Source organism: Oryctolagus cuniculus, chromosome 1, assembly GCF_051225735.1.
Source record: "Oryctolagus cuniculus isolate XC-2025 breed Fujian yellow rabbit chromosome 1, ASM5122573v1, whole genome shotgun sequence".
In the NCBI taxonomy this organism is placed as follows: Eukaryota; Metazoa; Chordata; class Mammalia; order Lagomorpha; family Leporidae; genus Oryctolagus; species Oryctolagus cuniculus.
This window is the reverse complement of record NC_142867.1, coordinates 98,540,154-98,560,507: the sequence shown is the minus strand read 5'-3', so window position 1 is coordinate 98,560,507 and position 20,354 is coordinate 98,540,154. Positions and strand designations below refer to the sequence as shown.

The window sequence follows — 20,354 nt, the reverse complement described above, 5'->3', positions numbered from 1 at the left end:
GAAATCTTACCACTGCCATGGCACTGTGTGCATGGTGGCAGCAGGTGTGTCAACTATGGTAGCTTTATTATAATGACCTTATGATGAATTAAAGGTCAATAATGGGACACAGCCAGCAGCCATGTTCGTTATTTTTGGCTGACATCAGTTCTAAAGTTGCTAAACCACAGAAGCCACATTCTTTGCTGCCTGGAAGAGGGAATAGTGTGGATCATGCACAGCTAAGGCAACAGAGAGAGGCTCACTACCTCCCTACCTCTTTGATCACATTACCACTTGGGGCCTACTCTTGGCCTTTAAGGTGGAATCAGTCCCACAAAACCCACAGGGCGGAGAATTGAAGAAAACAGACTGCTTACAAACCATCACAATGCTGTTGGAAGGAGAGTGTCTATGACCATGAAGTAGATAGCAGAGCCAGGTTTGAACATAGTGTCTGCATCCTTTTAATTGCACAACAGACCTATCAAGACATAATTTCTATCTTCTGTCCACAACTGGCATTATACAATGCACAATCTGGGCTTCCACAAGAAAGGAATTATCCAACCCCCAAATTTCAATAGTGTCAAAATTGAGAAAACTTGTCCTATATGATTTGTTGGGCATTTTCCCTCAGTCTTATATCCTGCCTTCTTCCCCACCCCCAGCAAAATTCATTTTTCCCAGCTTCTTTCAGTTTCTTTAGTGTACCAAGGCTTTTTAGACTTTAGGATGTGTGCATCTTATTTTCACTCCCCTGCATGTGTTCTTTCCCCCTGCCTGCACTACAGGAGCTGTGCTCCTCTTCCCATCCTCAAAAGCATCCTCCTTCAGCACTGAGCTCAAGGGGCACCTTGCCAGGGAGAATTCACTGGCTCACCATCCCTCATCAGCACCTGCCCCTGTTGCCCTCTTTTATTTAACTTTGTGGCATCTGCCATAATTTCAATCAACTATTCTTTTCCATCAAATGAAAACTCCAGAGCAACAAATTAAAACTATTTTTTGTTGTTGTTGTTTTTGTCCCTTCTATCCTGAGCACTGAGTACAGTCTGTGATTGACTTGGATGGTATTTTAGATGAGGCCATAAAAATGAGTAAAATTTCAGATAGGAATGCATTGGGAGCTTTTGAGTATGGTGAGTAGATTGATCAGTTGGAAAGGAATTAATATGGAAAAAACAGGAACAATAAGATGGTGAAGGGATAGGAGGCTTCTGATGTTGGATTAAATTAATGATAACATTTCTTATGTTTCTGTTGGAAAGAATGCCAGCTCTTTGGTGTAGACAGGGTAAGCAAACTGTATTAAGGAGATTTTTCAAAATTGTCTGACTTCGTCTGATTGGCCTTTTAACAGCAGTTTGAGACATCTGGACACTTTTAAGATTGTACTGAACTTGGAGATAGGTGACCTCAGGTCACCTGGTCCTAACTCTAATTTGCCTTTTCTGTTCTGTTCTTCTTGACTTCAATTTGTTTGCAAAATGAGGGACTAATGGCTCTGTGCTGCCCTCCTAACCCTAACATTCCTTCCTGCTGAACTAGAGAGAGTTTTGGCTAGCTTGGGTGGAGCTAGATAAGCCTATTTTTAAAAGTTGTAGGAGAAATATTTTCTTAAAAAATACAGTTGTTTGTGAGCCCTGGTTAATAAATACTAAGTGGAATATTGTGAGAATAACAACTTTTTGACAGTTGTGGACTTTGTAATGTCCCATTGTTTTGCATAAATTTATACATGGAAGACATAGGAAATTGGGTAATAAGTATTCTAATCTCAGAATTAATATCCTGGAGTTATTGTATGTTTCAATTAATCCCTTATATAAGCATTGTTTCTTTTTTATAATCTTTCTCTTAAGAGTGAAGTCTGGTGTGTTTTGTTTAAGCTTTGATCTGATGAAAACACTTGCATTTTTGTTTATAGATTGCTGTAGGTCTGATACCACACAGTTTCTTCATCTTGACACTGCTGGTATTTTGGGTTGGAAAGGTCTCTCTTGGTTGGTGGGAAATCATCTTGGGACTCTGTAATTCTCTCAAATGAGTAGACATTGTAGCAGCTCCCCTCCCAGTTATGAAGACCAAAAACGTCTGTAGATATCCTCAGAAGTTCATCGAAGGTCCCAAAATGCTCCTTTGGAGAACCATTGTTTTGTAAAAGTAATCTTCCGTAGCCTCTGCTTGGTTAGCCTATTTAAATAAAATTAAATTTTGCCTAAATGAATCTAAAACCCTGATTGAAGTTATATGTATCTGTATTTTGGCTAACTGCAAGATGTTCTTTACACATTCTGAATGAAGCAATCAGCTGACTTCCTTATATAGGCAAAATTCTTGAGAAATCTTAATAAATTGTCAGAAGAAATATAAAAAAAGAATAAAATAGCACCGGATGACTCAGTTTACAGATTTCCAGTAGTATTGTCTTCACTTTCCAGACTAAATAATTCTGAATCCTTGTCCATTATGGGGCAGTGACAGTGACAGTAGATCTGTGCTATTTTTGTAGTAGTTAATACTCTTGTACATGTTTATGTACCCTCTAAGAAATAGATTTTCTGCCAGCACCTAACAATATCAGGTTTATATCATCAGGATTTTTCAGGTTATAATCATTCTCATCTGAATATTTTAATTAAAAAAAGCCTCAGACCTTTGGAAAGGAGGCAGAGAAAGAAATATATAAGCCTTCTATAGTTGATGTGGGATTTGAAGTCTTTTCTGAAACAGAAAGCACAAAATAAAGAGGCTATGAAATGCCTCAGTGTGGTCATCCTTCATGCCGTCCTGCTTAAAAAGACCATGTCTGTGATCACAAGTGCAAACTGATCGTCTTAGCATGAAAGGTCTGGGCGCATGCTTATATCATACAAGGTAAGTGTTGATGGGCCTTCTGAAAGTAAGCCAAAACCGATATGGAGTACAGGGACTAGATTTATATACAATCTTTAAAAAATGACAAATCTGGATAAAGTATACAGAAGAACAGTTTCATGAGGTTAGACACTGCAATGGAAGATGATGATCCGGATGAGATAAGACCTGTGATTGGCCTAACTTACTTCCTTGGGAGACATCCAGGCTATGGTTCAGAGATGAGCAAACCAAGAGGCACCAATCCTCTTTAATGAGTGAAGTTCAGAGTCCATTCAGACCAAAAGACTGCACCAAAACCAGGCCAGCTATCTCCTCAGAGTCCTCCTCCTTTATCCTGCAGAGTAGTGATTAGGGTTTGGCTGGGGCGGGATGGACACTACCTAAACCCCTGAGGGGACACTCACAGGATTAGAGAGAAATGTACCTGCTACTCAAGCAGGACCTGGGGGATCCTGGGGGGGGAGGGTCTATTTCCTTAAGACAAAGTGGACAACTTTGTAAATGTCTTGCTTTGGGGAGAATGCACAGAAGATTCTTGCTTGAGTAATGGGATAATTAGCCCTTTATGAAACACTGCTCCAGACTTGACTAACAAATGTTAAAAGCAAGACTTGAAAGGAACAAACTGTTTTCAAGTAAGTTAACTACATCCTAGAACAAAGCTCAAAAATATTTCTGAGAATATATAAATATCCAGCACTCAACAAGGTCAAATTTGTGATATCTGCATCCAATCAAAAATTACTAGGTTTCAGGAAAAACTGAAAAAAAAAAGATTCATAACAAAGAGAACAATGAATCAATCAAAACTGATACATAACTGCAACATGTTGGAATTAGCAGACAATAGCTTTAAACTAGTTATTTTAACTGTATTTCATATGTTCAAGAACAGTTAAATTGATACTGGAACAATTCTTAGGAAGGTCTCAAAATGAACCTCTAATAAAGGCAAACTACAGTGTCTGAAATGATAAACATATTGGATATAATAATAGATTAGACACAGAAGAAGAAAAGATCATTAAGCTTGAAGATGGAGCTCAAAAATGTCCAGTACATGAGAGAGAGAAAGAGAGAAATTATTTTAAATGAAAAGATCATCAGTGAACTTTGGAAATAATTCAGGCATTCTAGTAAACACACAACTAGAGTATCTATGAGGGAGAGGTGGATGCAAAAGATATCTACAAGAATAACAGCTGAAAATTTTTACAAATTTGATGAAAACTAAGTCCACAGATTCAAGAGCTCAACAAACCCAAAGTACAAGTAATAGAAGGAAAATAACACTAAGGGAAATCATTATAAATTACTTAAAATTAGCGACTAAAAAAACCTTACAAGAAGCCAGAAAGTGATACATATGAAGGAATTCAGATAAGCAGGACAGCAGATCATTGGTAGGAAATAATGCAAAAGAGGAGCCAGTGGAGCTGTCTCTTTCAAGTACTGAAAGGACAAACAGTAACAAAAGCCGTCATCTTAGAATGCAAATATCTTGCAGAAACAAAATAAAGACTTTCAAACACAGACAATCTGAAAAAAATGCATTACCAGTGGACCTCCTTTATAAGAAATGTTTCCTTCAGCCAGAAGGAAAATGATACCAAATAAAAGATGGATCTACACGAAGACCTTAGATCATCTCAGGGAATGACTTCATGATCCTTACCTTGGACCTCTGCTGTTTATATTCCCAAATTTCATGAATGGGAACATGAGGGCGCTTCTATTACGTGCCAAGGCACGGAGAAGGAAGACGATGAAAAAGACCTGGTCCCTGGGTGACTGAGGGCATGGAGCTGCCTGTCAATATGGACTACTCACATGGAGACTGTTACTGAGAGACAAAGACAGTTCTATTCTTTTTAAGTGTCTATATTTGGGGATTTTACTGATACTGCAGATTGATATTTCCTTAATTAATATAAGCATTTTAAAGCTGTAAAATTGTGTCTTTCACATTAAGGTCTTAAATTTACTTGTATCTTTTTGCCATGTTGAAGACAGAGTTGATAAGGAAGATTGTAATGGAAAAGCCATCTTTATCTCAGTAGTGTGAAATGTTAGCTCTTTGGGATATCTAGCATCTGTTCCTTTAGTCTATTTCTCTGTATTATGATACCCACACACTAATTAGATGTCTTTATACTAATGCTTGATATCTGATAGGATAAATACTGTTTTCTTCCTTCTCAAATGCATCATGCCTCAACAATATTGACTTTCCAAATAGATTTTCGAGTCAGCTTTCAGAACACAGATGAAGATGTTATTAGGAGCTGCAGCTAGATCAGGTTAGGTTGGACCTGTTCCATTGTGGTTTGATAGCTTCAGGAGTCTCTAGTCCTAGGACACAGGTTGGTCTCATAGTGAATTTTTATCCTCACAGAGTGGCAAGAGGCACACAGTGAGAAGTGACAGCTTGCCTACCAGGTGGGACTCCTGGAGGCAGATCTCCTCCCTCGTTTTCAGCATAACCTCCATTTCTCTTTAGCTCCCTCTTGGTCTCTGTTAGCTGCAGTTTTTGTAGTCTAGGCCATGTCCACCTCACTTCATTACTCTGATCACGTGTAGGCTATATCACTGTGCATTGAAGGCTCCTTCAAGGCTTAGATGGGGCCAGTTATCAGATTCACATAGGGTAAATACATAGCCCTTAATTTACTCGTCAGCATTTTCAGTGTCTCTTGACTGATTCAAGGGTTGAATTCTAAGTCTGTATTAATAATAGGTTGGGGAATTGTGATTTAATCAACATCCAGTGCTTATTGTTGGATGCTAGGTTGTATGTTATGTGCTGAATATTCACTACTAAGGAAATAGATAGATACCCTTCTCACATGGGAAACTGACATTTAAGCAAAATAAGCAAATACTTAATTTAGAGTTACATTTAATGTTATGAAGGGGAAAGCAGAGTTTTATATGAGAGTAATCAGAGGAAGAAATTGGAAAATACATTTTCATGTAGTAGAGCAGAGTATATGAAAATGAAACCTGATTCAACCAGTAACAATCATGTTTATGAACAAACACCAATTTTTCAAATAAGTAATTCATTCACTCACTTATTTAACAGTATTCATGTTCATTAAGTACTATCATGGTCCAGATATTAGGCTTATAAAGATTTCTAAGACATAGGGGCTGGTGTTATGGAACAACAGATTAAGCCACAGCTTGCAACACAAGCATCCCATGTCAGGTTGCTGGATAGTGTTGTGCTGGTTCAAGTCCCAGCTGGTTGACTTCTAATCCAGTTTCCTGTTGATGTGCCTGGGAAGGCAACAGATGATGGCCCAAGTGCTTAGCACCCTACCACCCATGTAAATAGATCAGAATGTTGTTCCAGCTTCCTGGCTACTGCCTGGCCTAGCCCTGGCTGTTGTGGCCATTTGGGGAATAAATCAGTGGATGAAAGTTCTCTCTCTTTCTCCACCCCAACCCTGCAACCCAACACTGTCTTTTAAATAAAATAAATAAATAAATCTTTAAAACTGACCAACATTCAGTTTCTATCTTTGAGGAGCTCCTATTTAAATTACTTAATTAGCAATAACTTTAATTAAAATAATTGGATACGTAATGAAAATAAATGTTTTTGCCTTTTCACTTTTTTTAGATGAGGATAGGCATTCACTCCGGCTCTGTGCTGGCTGGAGTTGTTGGAGTGAGAATGCCAAGATATTGCCTGTTTGGAAATAACGTCACTCTGGCGAGCAAATTTGAGTCGGGAAGTCACCCTCGGCGCATCAACGTGAGCCCAACCACTTACCAGTAAGTGTTCTCTGTCTCCGGTCTTCGGCATTAACTTGAGCTGATGTCCTGTCATTCACTTGGTCCTGTCATTCACGGAGATTTAAAGTAAATCCACTCAATCTGAAAGATAGTAATTGTAGATATAGTTTTATTTGTGCCCTAAGATAGTCCATGGAAAACCTGTATTGACTGAGGCTTAAATACAGGTTTGTCATTCCCATTGTCTCGGTTTCATATATATATGTTTCATATATATATATATATACATATATATATTCTATACAAAGTATTTCCTTGGGATTTTTCCTTCCTTTTCACTGTGACAAAAATGTTAATGAACTTGGTGTGTTTCAAAGTCAATCATTTAATATGTTAAATTTCTACATGTGTATCAATAGAATTATATTTTACATATTTCAGTTTGCATAAATGGTATTTTACTATATCACTCTTTCTGTAACTTTTTAAATATAACTTCCTATTTTTAAAATCTGTCCATGTTGAAACATATATCCTAATTCATCACTTTAGTTACTAATAATCTTCCAGTATGTGACTGTCATATTTTATTTGCGTATTCATCTCTTAATGAACACTTAGGTTAATTTTTTTACTTTTCATTTATTATAAAGTATGTTCTTAGGAATATTTACTTTGTTATTGCCTAGGTTAGGATACTTTACATTTCATTCAGCATAAATAGTGCACTTCCTATATGTTACTGCAATTAGAAGAATCATATATCTTTATCTTGAAATTCATTGCAGTCATAAGGAAAAAAAAGTCTTTAAGATCATGACCATGACTTTTATATAGTTGTCCTCATTTTTTTAGATAAAGCGTGTGAGTCATCTTGCTGCATGAACGCCCAGGGACCATTTCCTCTTAATCTAGAGCATTTTATTGCTACTTTTATTTCTTGACAAAAATAATTTTTCTTTTTTTTTTAACTTTTATTTAGTAAATATAAATTTCCAAAGTACAGTTTATGGATTACAATGGCTTTCCCCCACATAACTTCCCTCCCACTCACAACCCTCCCATCTCCCACTCCCTCTCCCCTTCCATTCACATCAAGATTCATTTTCAATTATCTTTATATACAGAAGATAAATTTAGTGTATATTAAGGAAAGATTTCATCAGTTTGCACCCACACAGAAACACAAAGTGAAAAAATACTGTTTCAGTACTAGTTATAGCATTACTTCACATTGGACAACACATTAAGGACAGATCCCACATGAGAAGTAAGTACACACTGACTCCTGTTGTTGACTTAACAATTGGACACTCTTGTTTATGGCATCAGTAATCTCCCTAGGCTCTAGTCATGAGTTGCCAAGGCTATGGAAGCCTTTTGAATTTGCCGACTTCAATCTTATTCCGACAGGGTCATAGTCAAAGTGGAAGTTCTCTCCTCCCTTCGGAGAAAGGTACCTCCTTCTTTGATGGCCCCATTCTCTCCACTGGGATCTCACTTGCAGAGATCTTTCATTTAGTTTTTTTTTTTTTTTTTTTTTTTTTTTTTTTTTTTTTTTTTTTTTTTTTCCCCCCAGAGTGTCTTGGCTTTCCATGCCTAAAATACTCTCATGGGCTCTTCAGCCATATCAGAATGCCTTAAGGGCTGATTCTGAGGCCAGAGAGATGTTTAGGAAAGCTGCCATTCTATGAATCTGCTGTGTATCCTGCTTCCCATGATGGATCGTTCTCTCACTTTTTGATTCTCTCAGTTATTATTAGCAGAAACTAGTCTTGTTTGTGTGATCCCTTTGACTCTTAGGCCTATCAGTGTGATCAATTATGAACTGAAATTGATCACTTGGACTAGTGAGATGGCATTGGTACATGCCACCTTGATGGGATTGTATTGGAATCCCCTGGCACATTTCGAACTCCACCATTTGGGGCAAGTCCGATTGAGCATGTCCCAAATTGTACATCTCCCCCCTCTCTTATTCCCACTCTTATATTTAACTGGGATCACTTTTCAGTTAAATTTCAACACCAAAGAATAATTGTGTGTTAATTACAGAGTTCAATCAATAGTATTCACTAGAACAAAAAAAATACTAAAAGGGATAAAGTATTAAATTGTACATCAACAATCAGGACAAGGGCTGATCAAGTCACTGTTTCTCATAGAGTCCATTTCACTTCAACAGGTTTCCCCTTTGGTGCTCAGTTAGTTGTCACCGATCAGGGAGAACATATGATATTTGTCCCTTTGGGACTGGCTTAATTCCAGATTCCTTCATTTTGTTGCAAATGACCGGATTTCACTGTTTTTGACTGCTGTATAGTATTCTATAGAGTACGTGTTCCATAATTTCTTTATCCAGTCTTCTGTTGATGGGCATTTGGGTTGGTTCCAGGTCTTAGCTATTGTGAATTGAGCTACAATAAACATTAATGTGCAGACAGCTTTTTTGTTTGCCAATTTAATTTCCTTTGGGTAAATTCCAAGTAGTGGGATGTCTGGGTTGAATGGTAGGGTTATATTCAGGTTTCTGAGGAATCTCCAAACTGACTTCCATAGTGGCTTAACCAGTTTGCATTCCCACCAATAGTGGGTTAGTGTCCCTTTTTCCCCACATCCTCGACAGCATCTGTCGTTGGTAGATTTCTGAATGTGAGCCATTCTAACTGGGGTGAGGTGAAACCTCATTGTGGTTTTGATTTGTATTTCCCTGATTGCTAGTGATCTTGAACATTTTTTCCTGTGTCTGTTGGCCATTTGGATTTCCTCTTTTGTAAAATGTCTATTGAGCTCCTTAGCCCATCTGTTAAGTGGGTTGTTTGTTTTGTTGTGGTGGAGTTTCTTGATTTCTTTGTAGATTCTGGTTATCAACCCTTTATCTGTTGCATAGTTTGCAAATATTTTTTCCCATTCTGTCGGTTGTCTCTTCACTCTCCTGACTGTTTCTTTTGCAGTACAGAAACTTCTCAATTTGATGCAATACCAATTGTTCATTTTGGCTTTGACTGCCTGTGCTTCCAGGGTCATTTCTAGGAAGTCTTTGCCAGTTCCTATATTTTGCAGGGTTTCTCCAATGCTCTCTAATCATTTGATGGTGTCGGGTCATGGATTTAAGTCTTTAATCCATGTTGAGTGGATTTTTGTGTAAGGTGTTAGTTTGGTAGAATGCATAGATTCCTATGCTAGGAATTAAGAGAATCCAATCTCACCTTGGTTGAGCTGTTGGATTGCCTAGATGATTTCTAATTCATTGTTCAGTTCTAAAATGCCATGATAGGGACTGGTGTTTTGGCGTAGTGAGTAAAGATGCTGCCTACAATGCCGCATCCCACTAGGGCACTGGTTTGAGTCCTGGCTGCTGCACTTTTCATCCACCTCCCTGCTAATGCACCTGGGAAAGCAGAAGATGGCCCAAATGCTTGGGCCCTTGTACCCATGTGGGAGACCCAGAGGAAGCTCCTGGCTGTGGCCTGGCCCAGCCCAGTGCTGGCCGTTGTGGCTATCTTGGGGTTTAACCAGTGGATGGAGGATCTCTGTCTCTCTCTTCTCTTTCAAATAAATGAGTTAATCTTTTAAAAAATGCCATAGTAGTCATAGCAAACATTTATTGGATTACTCACATCACTTTCTTTAGTTGTCACAGTAAACCTGTGAGTTAGTCATTGTCATCTGTATTTCTAAGATAAGAAAATACTGATAAAGATTGAACAAGTCACTGATGACTTGCAGTTAAAGTAATTGTGGGAGTCACAATTCACATCCATGTCAATCTTTATCTAAAGCCTGAGTTCTTATCCACAGCCAAACTATCTCATTGGGTTAATAATTAATTCAAATAAAATGGTAAAAATAGTAACTTCGGGATATTACTTGCCTTAGTGGGAGAATTTTGCTTGCAAAAGAATAATCAAGAGAACAGTAGAGACAACTGGAATCAAAGCAAGGGATATTCCTCTCTCCATCTCAGTAGATCTAAATGCTCCCAGATTGTACTCTCATTCTGGAGACTTTTTTCATATGCACAATAAAAAAGAAGTATGCTTTTTCCAAAATGTTTACCTGGAGTGTTCACATTTCTAACTGTCCTGCTGGATGTTAACATGAATGTACATGACATAGCTCTGGCAATGGAGGCTTCCAACTGAAACAGAAAACATCTTATGCTTCTGTGAGACTGAAACCTTTCGTGTATGCATATCTCTAATGCATATAGTAGTCACTGGGAATTTATGCTTTCTATTCAGCATGTACAGACAATTTTCAGGAATGCATCTTTCAGTTATGTTGAGAAATGCATGGAATAACTGGAGAATGATGAACGTACTTGAGTATATATTTTTTTGCATGTAAAAGTTAACAATCATCAAAACTAGTCCAAAGCACTAACTAGAAAATCTGCTTCTGTGCCTTTGTCAATTTAAATAGGATATGAGAGTGAGGTCCTATATTATGAATATTTATTTTTCTTCCTTTTGATAGTTAATATTGGAAAAGACATTCAAAGAAGCTTTAGGAAATTCTTGTAACCTTTTTGTTCAAACCAAAATGTACATCTACACTAAGGAGTTGATATTTAAAGAAAATAAAAAGTATTTATATTTGCATGTTACTGCCCTGTCAGACTTTTAATAACCTTATTTATCTTATTATTTTCTCTATAGAAGCACCAAGACAGTATACACTATATTTTATGAAAGAAATATCAAAGACAAATGACTTAATAATTTTCCAAGAATAACTTGAGTTGTGCCTTAAGAATTATATTTTTATTTTTATTTTTCCAGTTACAGACAACATTAGTATTATCCTTTTAGTGTGCTAATAAGAGTCACACTTTGCAAACCTCAATGAGATGTTCCATACAAATAGTATGTCCCCAGAAATGCAGTTCTGTGGATTGGGAATCAAGCTCTCCTATTTTTAAATAAATTTGGTTCTTTTTCTTTTAAAATCTCTCTCCTCAATTATTCTATGTATTTTCGAATACTTTAAAGGACATTTAAGTGAAGACTGAGGATCAGAATATAATGTTGCAATTATCTTTATAGTAAAAGTGCTATAAACTCACCTATTACCACACTTCTTAAGATCTAATTGCTTAAATTGTTTCTAAGAATAAGTAATATATAAATTTACATTAAAATGTCTTGTAATCCTGGTTAATCATTTCATATATAAAAAATCAAAGAATGTAGCTGGTATTTAAACTGTTGTTTTTGTGGATTAATTGGCATAGATTTGTTCTATATGGTTAGGCTCAAGATTAAATGTAAAACTAACATGTTGCTATACTCTTTGAAAACCCATTCCTAATTGGCATTAAAGGAAGACCTGTTCTCTCTTCCTGTGACAGAAATGCTAAAAAGTTAATTACTTAGTTTCAGAATTCAAAGACACTAATATGGTATTCATGTCAATACTTCTTTTTGTATGCAGGACATCTGTTAATTTCACACCAAAAATAATTTCCAGCATAATAACTGTTATAAATAATGGCAAGTTTAAACTCTCCATGTTATCTAAAATATTAAAATGAATTAATAAAATAGTTATGCATGGGGCTGGCGCTGTGGTGCCAGTATCCTATATGGGTACCTGTTCAAGTCCCAGCTGCTCCATATCTGATCCAGATCCCTGCTGATGTGCCAGGAAAAGCACCAGAAGATAGCACAAGTGCTTAGGCCCTTGCACCCCTGTGTGAGACCCAGAAGCAGCTCTGGCCTTAGGGTCTAATTTGGAAATGAACCAGCTGATAGATTTGTCTCTGCCTCTCTTTGTAACTCTGCCTTTCAGATAAATCAATCACAAAATCCAAAAGCAAAAGTCATTCCTCCCATTCTCCTTTTCTATACAGCACCATTTCCTGTGACCTGGAAATCGTTTATTTTATAATTAATCCATGATAAATGGTCCTTTCTATGGTATTTTTTGAGATGTTTGCATTTAGTTAAAAAGGCCAAGTAGAGAAATAAGTTTATTATTGGCAGTGTGAACAACTCAGGTAAAAGTTGGTTTAGAAATCCAGTGTAAAGCATAGATCATAGAAGGGTTAAGGAGGTTGTTGGGGGTGGGGTAGCTGAGCAAGTCCTAAGATTAGTGTGTTTGAGTTCCCTGAGGCATTTGCTTTGCATATCCACATATACATTTTCCTGGAGAGTTTGTTTTTCTCAGATTTCTTTATCAGATTTTCAGAGTAGCCATACTTCAGAAAATATTTATTTTATTTTATTTTTTTATTTTTTCTTTATTATTTTTTTAGCTTTTTTTTAAAACTTTTATTTAATGAATATAAATTTCCAAAGTACGACTTATGGATTACAATGGCTTCCCCCCAATACCGTCCCTCCCACCCACAACCCTCCCCTTTCCACTCCCTCTCCCCTTCCATTCACATCAAGATTCATTTTCGATTCTCTTAATATACAGAAGATCAGCTTAGTATACATTAAGTAAGGATTTCAACAGTTTGCTCCCACACAGAAACATAAAGTGAAAAATAATACATGATTTTTTTTAAATGATGATGAAATCAGATCAGACCTATTGTCATGTTTAATCCCAGTGAGAGTCAAGTTGGGAATTGATAATTTCTTTTTTTTTTTTTTAACAGAAGATCAGTTTAGTATGCATTAAGTAAAGATTTCAACAGTTTGCACCCCCATAGAAACACAAAGTGAAATATATTGTTTGAGTACTCGTTATAGCATTAAATCTCAATGCACAGCACATTAAGGACAGAGATCCTACATGAGGAGTAAGTGCACAGTGACTCCTGTTGTTGACTTTACCAATTGACACTCTTGTCTATGGCATCAGTAATCTCCCTATGCTCCAGTCATGAGTTTCCAAGGCTATGGAAGCCCTCTGAGTTCTCCGATTCTTATCTTGTTTAGACAAGGTCCTAGTCAAAGTGGAGGTTCTCTCCTCCCTTCAGAGAAAGGTACCTCCTTCTTTGAAGACCTGTTCTTTCCACTGGGATCTCACTCACAGAGATCTTCTGCCAGAGTGTCTTGGCTTTCCATGCCTGAAATACTCTCATGGGCTTTTCAGCCAGATCGGAATGCCTTTAGGGCTGATTCTGAGGCCAGAGTGCTATTTAGGATATCTGCCATTCTATGAGTCTGCTGAGTATCTCACTTCCCATGTTGGATCACTCTCCCCTTTATTTATTCTATCGGTTAGTGTTAGCAGGTACTAGACTTGTTTATGTGCTCCCTTTGACTCTTAGTCCTTTCATTATGATCAATTGTGAACTGAAATTGATCACTTGGACTAGTGAGATGGCATTGGTACATGCCACCTTGATGGGATTGAATTGGAATCCCCTGGTATGTTTCTAACTCTACCATTTGGGGCAAGTCAGCTTGAGCATGTCCCAAATTATACATCTCTTCCCTCTCTTATTCCCACTCTTATGTTTAACAGGGATCACATTTCAGTTAATTTTCAACACTTAAGAATAACTCTGTGATAATTACAGAATTAAACCAGTCATATTAAGTAGAACAGACAAAAAAACTACTAAGAGGGATAATGTATTAAGTTGTTCATCCAGTCATTTGCAACAAAATGGAGGAATCTGGAACACATCATGCTGAGTGAAATAAGCCAGTCCCAAAGGGACAAATACAATATGTTCTCCCTGATCGGTGACAACTGACTGAACACCAAAAAGGAAACCTGTTGAAGTGAAATGGACACTATGGGAAACGGTGACTTGATCAGCATAGCCCTGACTGTTAATGAACAACTTAATACATTATCTTTATTATTTTTTGACAGGCAGAGTGGACAGTGAGAGAGAGAGACAGAGAGAAAGGTCTTCCCTTGCCGTTGGTTCACCCTCCAATGGCCGCTGCGGCTGGCGCACCGCGCTGATCCAATGGCAGGAGCCAGGTACTTCTCCTGGTCTCCCATGGGGTGCAGGGCCCAAGCACCTGGGCCATCCTCCACTGCACTCCCTGGCCACAGCAGAGGGCTGGCCTGGAAGAGGGGCAACCGGGCCAGAATCCAGTGCCCCAACCGGGACTAGATCCTGGTGTGCTGGCGCTGTAAGGTGGAGGATTAGCCTAGTGAGTCGCGGCACTGGCTTACTTCAGAAAATATTAAGAACCACTCTGATAGATTAAAGAACATAATGACAAAATAGAATGACCATACAAAAGAATATTAAATTCACATTTTTATGTCAGCACTAATTTGTGGCCCTTGATAATGTACATAAGTTGTCTCATCCTCCATCTTGTCATGAATTGTAAAATACAATAAAGTCTAAGTATTTTTTAAATGTTTACAATAAATTCTGGAACAGAAAAAGGATTATATTGGAAAAGCAGTGAAATCTGAGTAGTCTGTAATTTTGTTAATAGATCATTGCTAATTTCATTTTGGCAGATGTGTTACAGTTAATGTAAAAATATTAAAAATAGGAGACACTAAGTGAAGAGTGTGAGGAGACTCACTACACTACTTTCACAGTGCTTCAGCAATTTCTAAAAGTATTCTAAAATAAAATGCAGTACTTACCTATAGATTATTATAGGTCTAGCATCCAGAGAGGCTAAGAATTTATTCTCAAATTAGATAATACGGGATGTTGTACGCAATTAGAGACCTATTGGGTGTTTTGGAGACTGTAAACAAAATAAAGGAAAATTTACTTAAGTGAAGTTCCACAGGGGATGGAATGGGCAGTACTGGAGTTACATAATTATTGGAGTCAACAGTGTTGTTGCAGGTCTGATGTATGGTCTTAAACCAGGCCCATTGTAGTGGCAATAAAAAGAACATATAGAAGGTACAATTTAAAACAAGAGAGAAGGCTTTAATTTTCAGACTTTAATGTACACTCATGTACAGATATTAAAAGTTTTAAGATGTAACTGAGTAATAAGTATTTGATCATCTTGATTTTTATCAAAATGTATATTTCTAATGCTATTTTTTAAAGCTGAGAGAACTGGCTGGAAAGATGTTTTATTTTCTTGCAGGTATTTTTAAGGTAAATCTTCATAATGGCTGTAATCTCTGCAGATATATGTAGTTTGATACATATTGCTGCATTTGGAAATCTTGTGTATTGTTAACCAGTTTTATATAAAATGTTGGATAGTGGAAATTGTATAATTACAACAATGTCTTTAAAAGGAAAAGTACCTGGTTTTGGTTCCCAACTGCAGCTCTTGATCACAGCTTTCTGATAACGAGGACCTCGGGAAGCAGCACTGATGGCCCACAAGTAAATGGGTTCCTACATGAATTGTGTTCTTGGCTCCTGGCTTCAGCCTGTCCTGGTTATTGCAGGCACTGAAGAGTGAACCAGTGGGTGGGAGTATGGCCTCTCTTAGTCTCTCTACTGTTGAAATAAATACATCTTTAAAGTATTTATTTATTTATTTGAAAGGCATGGTTACAGAAGTGGAGAGGTCTTCCATCCACTTGTTCAGTCCTCATATGGCTTCAATGGCCAGGGTTAGGACAGGCTGAAGCTGTATTCATTTGGTTCTCCCTCATGGGTTGCAGAGCCTGAGTACTTGGGCCATGTTCCACTGCTTTCCCAGGTGCATTAGCAGGGAGCTGGATTGGAAGAGGAGCAGCCAGGGCTGAATCAGTGCCCATACGGGATACTGGCATCTCAGGCAGCTGCTTAACCTACTGCATAACAATGCTGGTCCCACAAATACATTTTTAAAAATTAAGTGATATGTGATGGCCTTTAAAGAAATAAATTGACAGAGCTGACATGGGAAAATACATAATATTCCTATGTGTTGTATGATCAACGCTGGGCCTTGAAACTGGAAAGCCATATGCATTATTCAGCTTCTCATCACTAAAAATGAAATGCCAAGGCAACTAACTTTTTAAAGAAAAATGTTTGGGGCCAGCATTGTGACATAGCAGGCTAATCTTCCTGCAATGCTGGCATCCCATATGGGTACCAGTTAGAGTCCCAGCTGTTCCACTTGCGATCCAGCTCCCTGCTAACGTGCCTGGGAAAGCAGAAGATGGCCAACTGCTTGAGCCCCTGCCACCCTTGTGGAAGACCCAGCTGAAGCTCCTGACTTTAGCTTGACCTAGCTGAAGCTATTTCAGCCATCTGGGAGGTAAACCAGTGGATGGAAGACCTGTCTTACCTCCATTCTGTAACTCTAACTTTGAAATAAATAGATCTTCAAACGCAAAAAGAGAAAAGTTTGTTCACCTTGCAGTTTTGGAGGTTAAAGTCCAAGATCAGTTGGGCCCATTGATTTGGCATCAGAGAAGATGGAGCTTGTGCAGAAGGATCACATGCCAGGAAGCAGAGAGACTGGTTTCTGTAAAAACTCTGCCTTGAGAACTTCCTATAACCCAAGGACCTCCCATTATGTCCCATCTCCTCAACACCATAATTGCACTGAGTACTATTAACTTATGACTTTGGAATTGAAAGTCCTGTATGAGTTCAGCAACCAAATCCCATTTGGATTAATGCACCATATTTACTTACTTTAAATAGTAACAGTGCCTTGTGAGTATATTTTTTTTTAGAGTTCTTATCTTTAGATTTAGCATGTTATCAAGCATCTGTGTCATTTTATAGTTCCCCATCACTTATCATTTCGTTTAAATGGGAATGTGTATAAATATTTGTATTATACTGAATTGTTTATATGTTATAATACATAGACATGTTTCAAATTTCTTCCAAGAATAATCTTTAAAAATTTGTAAAAGCTGTATTATATAAATACATTTTAATATGTAATTAAAATGTACTGTATTTAGAGAGCTAATTTTAACCCATAGAGCTACAACTAGTCTTAATTGGGCCTTAATTGTTATCAGTCACTTCTTCTTATTCTTTTAACACTGTGCACTTGGAGAAATCTGATTTCTCTAAATTCTCTCAAGAATCCTTTTCATGGCTGTGTTATGCAAAGAGTCTCATATATTAGTCACCCACTACTAAATCAAAATTGCTATGTAGTCCGTTTTTACAATATTGGCCAATATAACAGTGTTTGCTTTTTAGACTTAGAGAATTTTCCAGATTTACAAGTCTAAAACTAACATGTTTGATCATGTCATGTTATATGCCCCTCTGTAATATAAACAGTATATAAATTAAAAACTTTCACTAAATAATAGAACTGTAAGTAAACTTTGAAATACATTTATAGCAAATCTTTCTTTTTCCACAAGGAAATTGAGAACCATAGGATTTAACTGATTCAACCAGTGCTATTAGCTAATCTGTTCCTATCTAACCTGTGGGGTGGGAGGGAAGCCCTAAAAATTTCCAAGGAAAAAGAGAAAACAGCCCAGAGTTTACCTGTGTCATTCTTACTTAGTATCTTATTATAGTTATCTCTCTGTAAAAATTAGTATTCCCAAGAAGCTTCATTTTAGAGGAATTTGCAAGAATTATTAGCTACAAACATTATTCAAGATGGATAATAGAAGAGGTAGGTTGAGCTCTTGAAGTATTATTTAGTCTCCAAATATTTTCTCAGGCCAAATGCCTTCTTTGTAACTGGAATGATTATAATTATGCATGTTTTCTTTATGATATATCTAGAGTAACCTTACTTCTAATTGATTCAGGAATATAGGAAATAGATCACATAAATTTTTAAAAATAAATTCTGGCCCTAATGTTTCAGAATGAAATCAACTTCAGCTAAAAATTGGTCATTTTCAAAAGTAAATGTGCACAGTCATCTTTTTATTAATTCCCTTGTCTTTTAGATAGTACCTAGTCTCAGAATGATGTCTAAGTCCCTAGTTTAGGAATGATAATGGACTTGTTTTTAAGAGAAACAAAAAATGTGAGGCAATTAAACTGTAAGAGCTGATTACAATTATCTTTTCTAGTTTCTCATTTGTAATTTTTTTAAAGTTCTTTCTGTAGATGCATAAACCTTTTGAGTGAAGATTTTGAATTTTAAATCTTTAGGGGCTTAAACTGACAATGACCAGAAATGCCAGAAAGGTGTAATTATCTTTGCTTTCCATTATCCTAAAGTTCAAGAATTTAAGAGAATAAAGATTCACCACTTATATAGGAATGAATAAAACATCAGTTACACAGACTGTGGCATCCATAATGTGCACACAATGTCATTTATACTTAACCATGCACATAGCAAAAAAAAAAAAAAATGAGCTAAGATGTCACAGAAGTGCCTCAGACTTTCTGCCTTATAATTTTCAGGGGATATACAAGAACACTCTTCCATTGTAAATCTACTAATCTCAATTTTAGACCCACAAATAGATACTTATAAAATTGCCCCAAAAACATAATAAAAATGTTTGCAGTCTTAAAATGCACAAAAATTTACTGAGATCTTCTTTTAGTTTTATTTCTTAATGAAATAGAATCATTTCATTATATGGACAAGTGCGTAATAGTTGGGTGAGATCTTTTTTTTATTGTTTTGTCTCATAGCTGGATTCTTGCTTTATTTGGACGTATTATTTCTAGAGAATGACTCATTGATTTTCAAGGGATTTTAGGCTCTATAACTGAACCAATAGCTACAGTTTCACTGGCCTTTCTTCAAACTGCATCAGATCTTGGAGCAGTGATGCACAAAACAGAGATACGGTTCAAAGTTACTTCTTGCCTTCCACTCAGGTGGAAAGAAGGTAAAGAGGAAAAAGTGAGAAATTTTAAAACACCTAAAAATATAAGTTATTTTCATTTATTTTTATTTTTCTTAGCTATCATTCTTTTCCAGGACTCAAACACACAATGTCTAATTCCATTATAATGGAGTCCAAATGCATGCATTCCTTTGTGAGAGGTAGTCAGGTGAATAATTAACAATAAAAGCTTCTAATTTTACACAGAAGATTGAGCACCTGATTTTATCATTAATCTTTGCTGAAGTCTGTATTTAATCTCTAATTGAAACAATGTTAAGATATCATTCTTTCTCTCCATATGCACAAAAATACACATCCAAAAATCCATGGAAAATGGAATTAAAAGATAATGTGCATTTTTCAAAAACTGTTTTTGAAGCCTCTTCATATGCTTGTATTTACAGATTTGCAACAAAATAAATATAGTTTAAGTACATTTTTCACACAATTTTATTGAAAAATATATGAAGACTGGAAGAAGACATAGTGGAAGAGAACTGATGGAAAGTCTACATGGGTGATATTTGGCTTAGTATGGGGGAGAGTTGACGTCTTGGGTCCTACAGCAGACGATGCAGCTAAGAAGCAAGTCTGTTCACAATGTTTCTAAATATCAGCATATGCATGCATACACACACATACACACACACACACATAGATCCTAACAGGATTAAGCTACAAGGTCCACATATGAGCAAGAGGAATTCCATGAAAGTGCCAGCAGTAGAAACTACCACAGGTAGTTTAAGTAGAATGAGATTTAACACTGACAATAATGTGCTTATATGACTTTGAAATGTATACAATGCATGCTTTAAGCTGGATCTCTTGAAATGATGCCCCTAAAATGTAGAACAGACTAGTCCTACCTCTGTAACCACTGCTGTGTGATTCTGGAGCCATGCTTTCAGCCATACGAGTCTGAACATCAGAAAACTCAAATGGAGAATCCTGAATAATAGTTCTCATGATTAGGAAATCAGATGAAAAAGTCACCAATAGTGGACTATTTTCTTGACACTGAAGAAGCCAGATACTGGAGCCTATTTTTTCAAAAAATCCAATACTAACAGCTAGTGTTAATGGTCAGTTGCCAAGCGGAAGTGGAATATATT

At 36.8% G+C, this 20,354-nt stretch overlaps 1 protein-coding gene across 4 annotated transcripts in view; it reads left to right on the top strand.

Annotated features, from left to right (window-relative positions):
* The window catches only part of GUCY1A2 (guanylate cyclase 1 soluble subunit alpha 2), a 354,367-nt gene that overhangs the window by 315,784 nt on the left and 18,229 nt on the right, over positions 1-20,354 (top strand). For all 4 annotated transcript variants that reach the window (XM_051820049.3, XM_089333342.1, XM_089333343.1 and 1 more), the window contains exon 7: positions 6,491-6,645. In XM_051820049.3, coding sequence (XP_051676009.1) covers positions 6,491-6,645 — 155 coding nt within the window. The remainder of the gene's footprint in view (positions 1-6,490; positions 6,646-20,354) is intronic.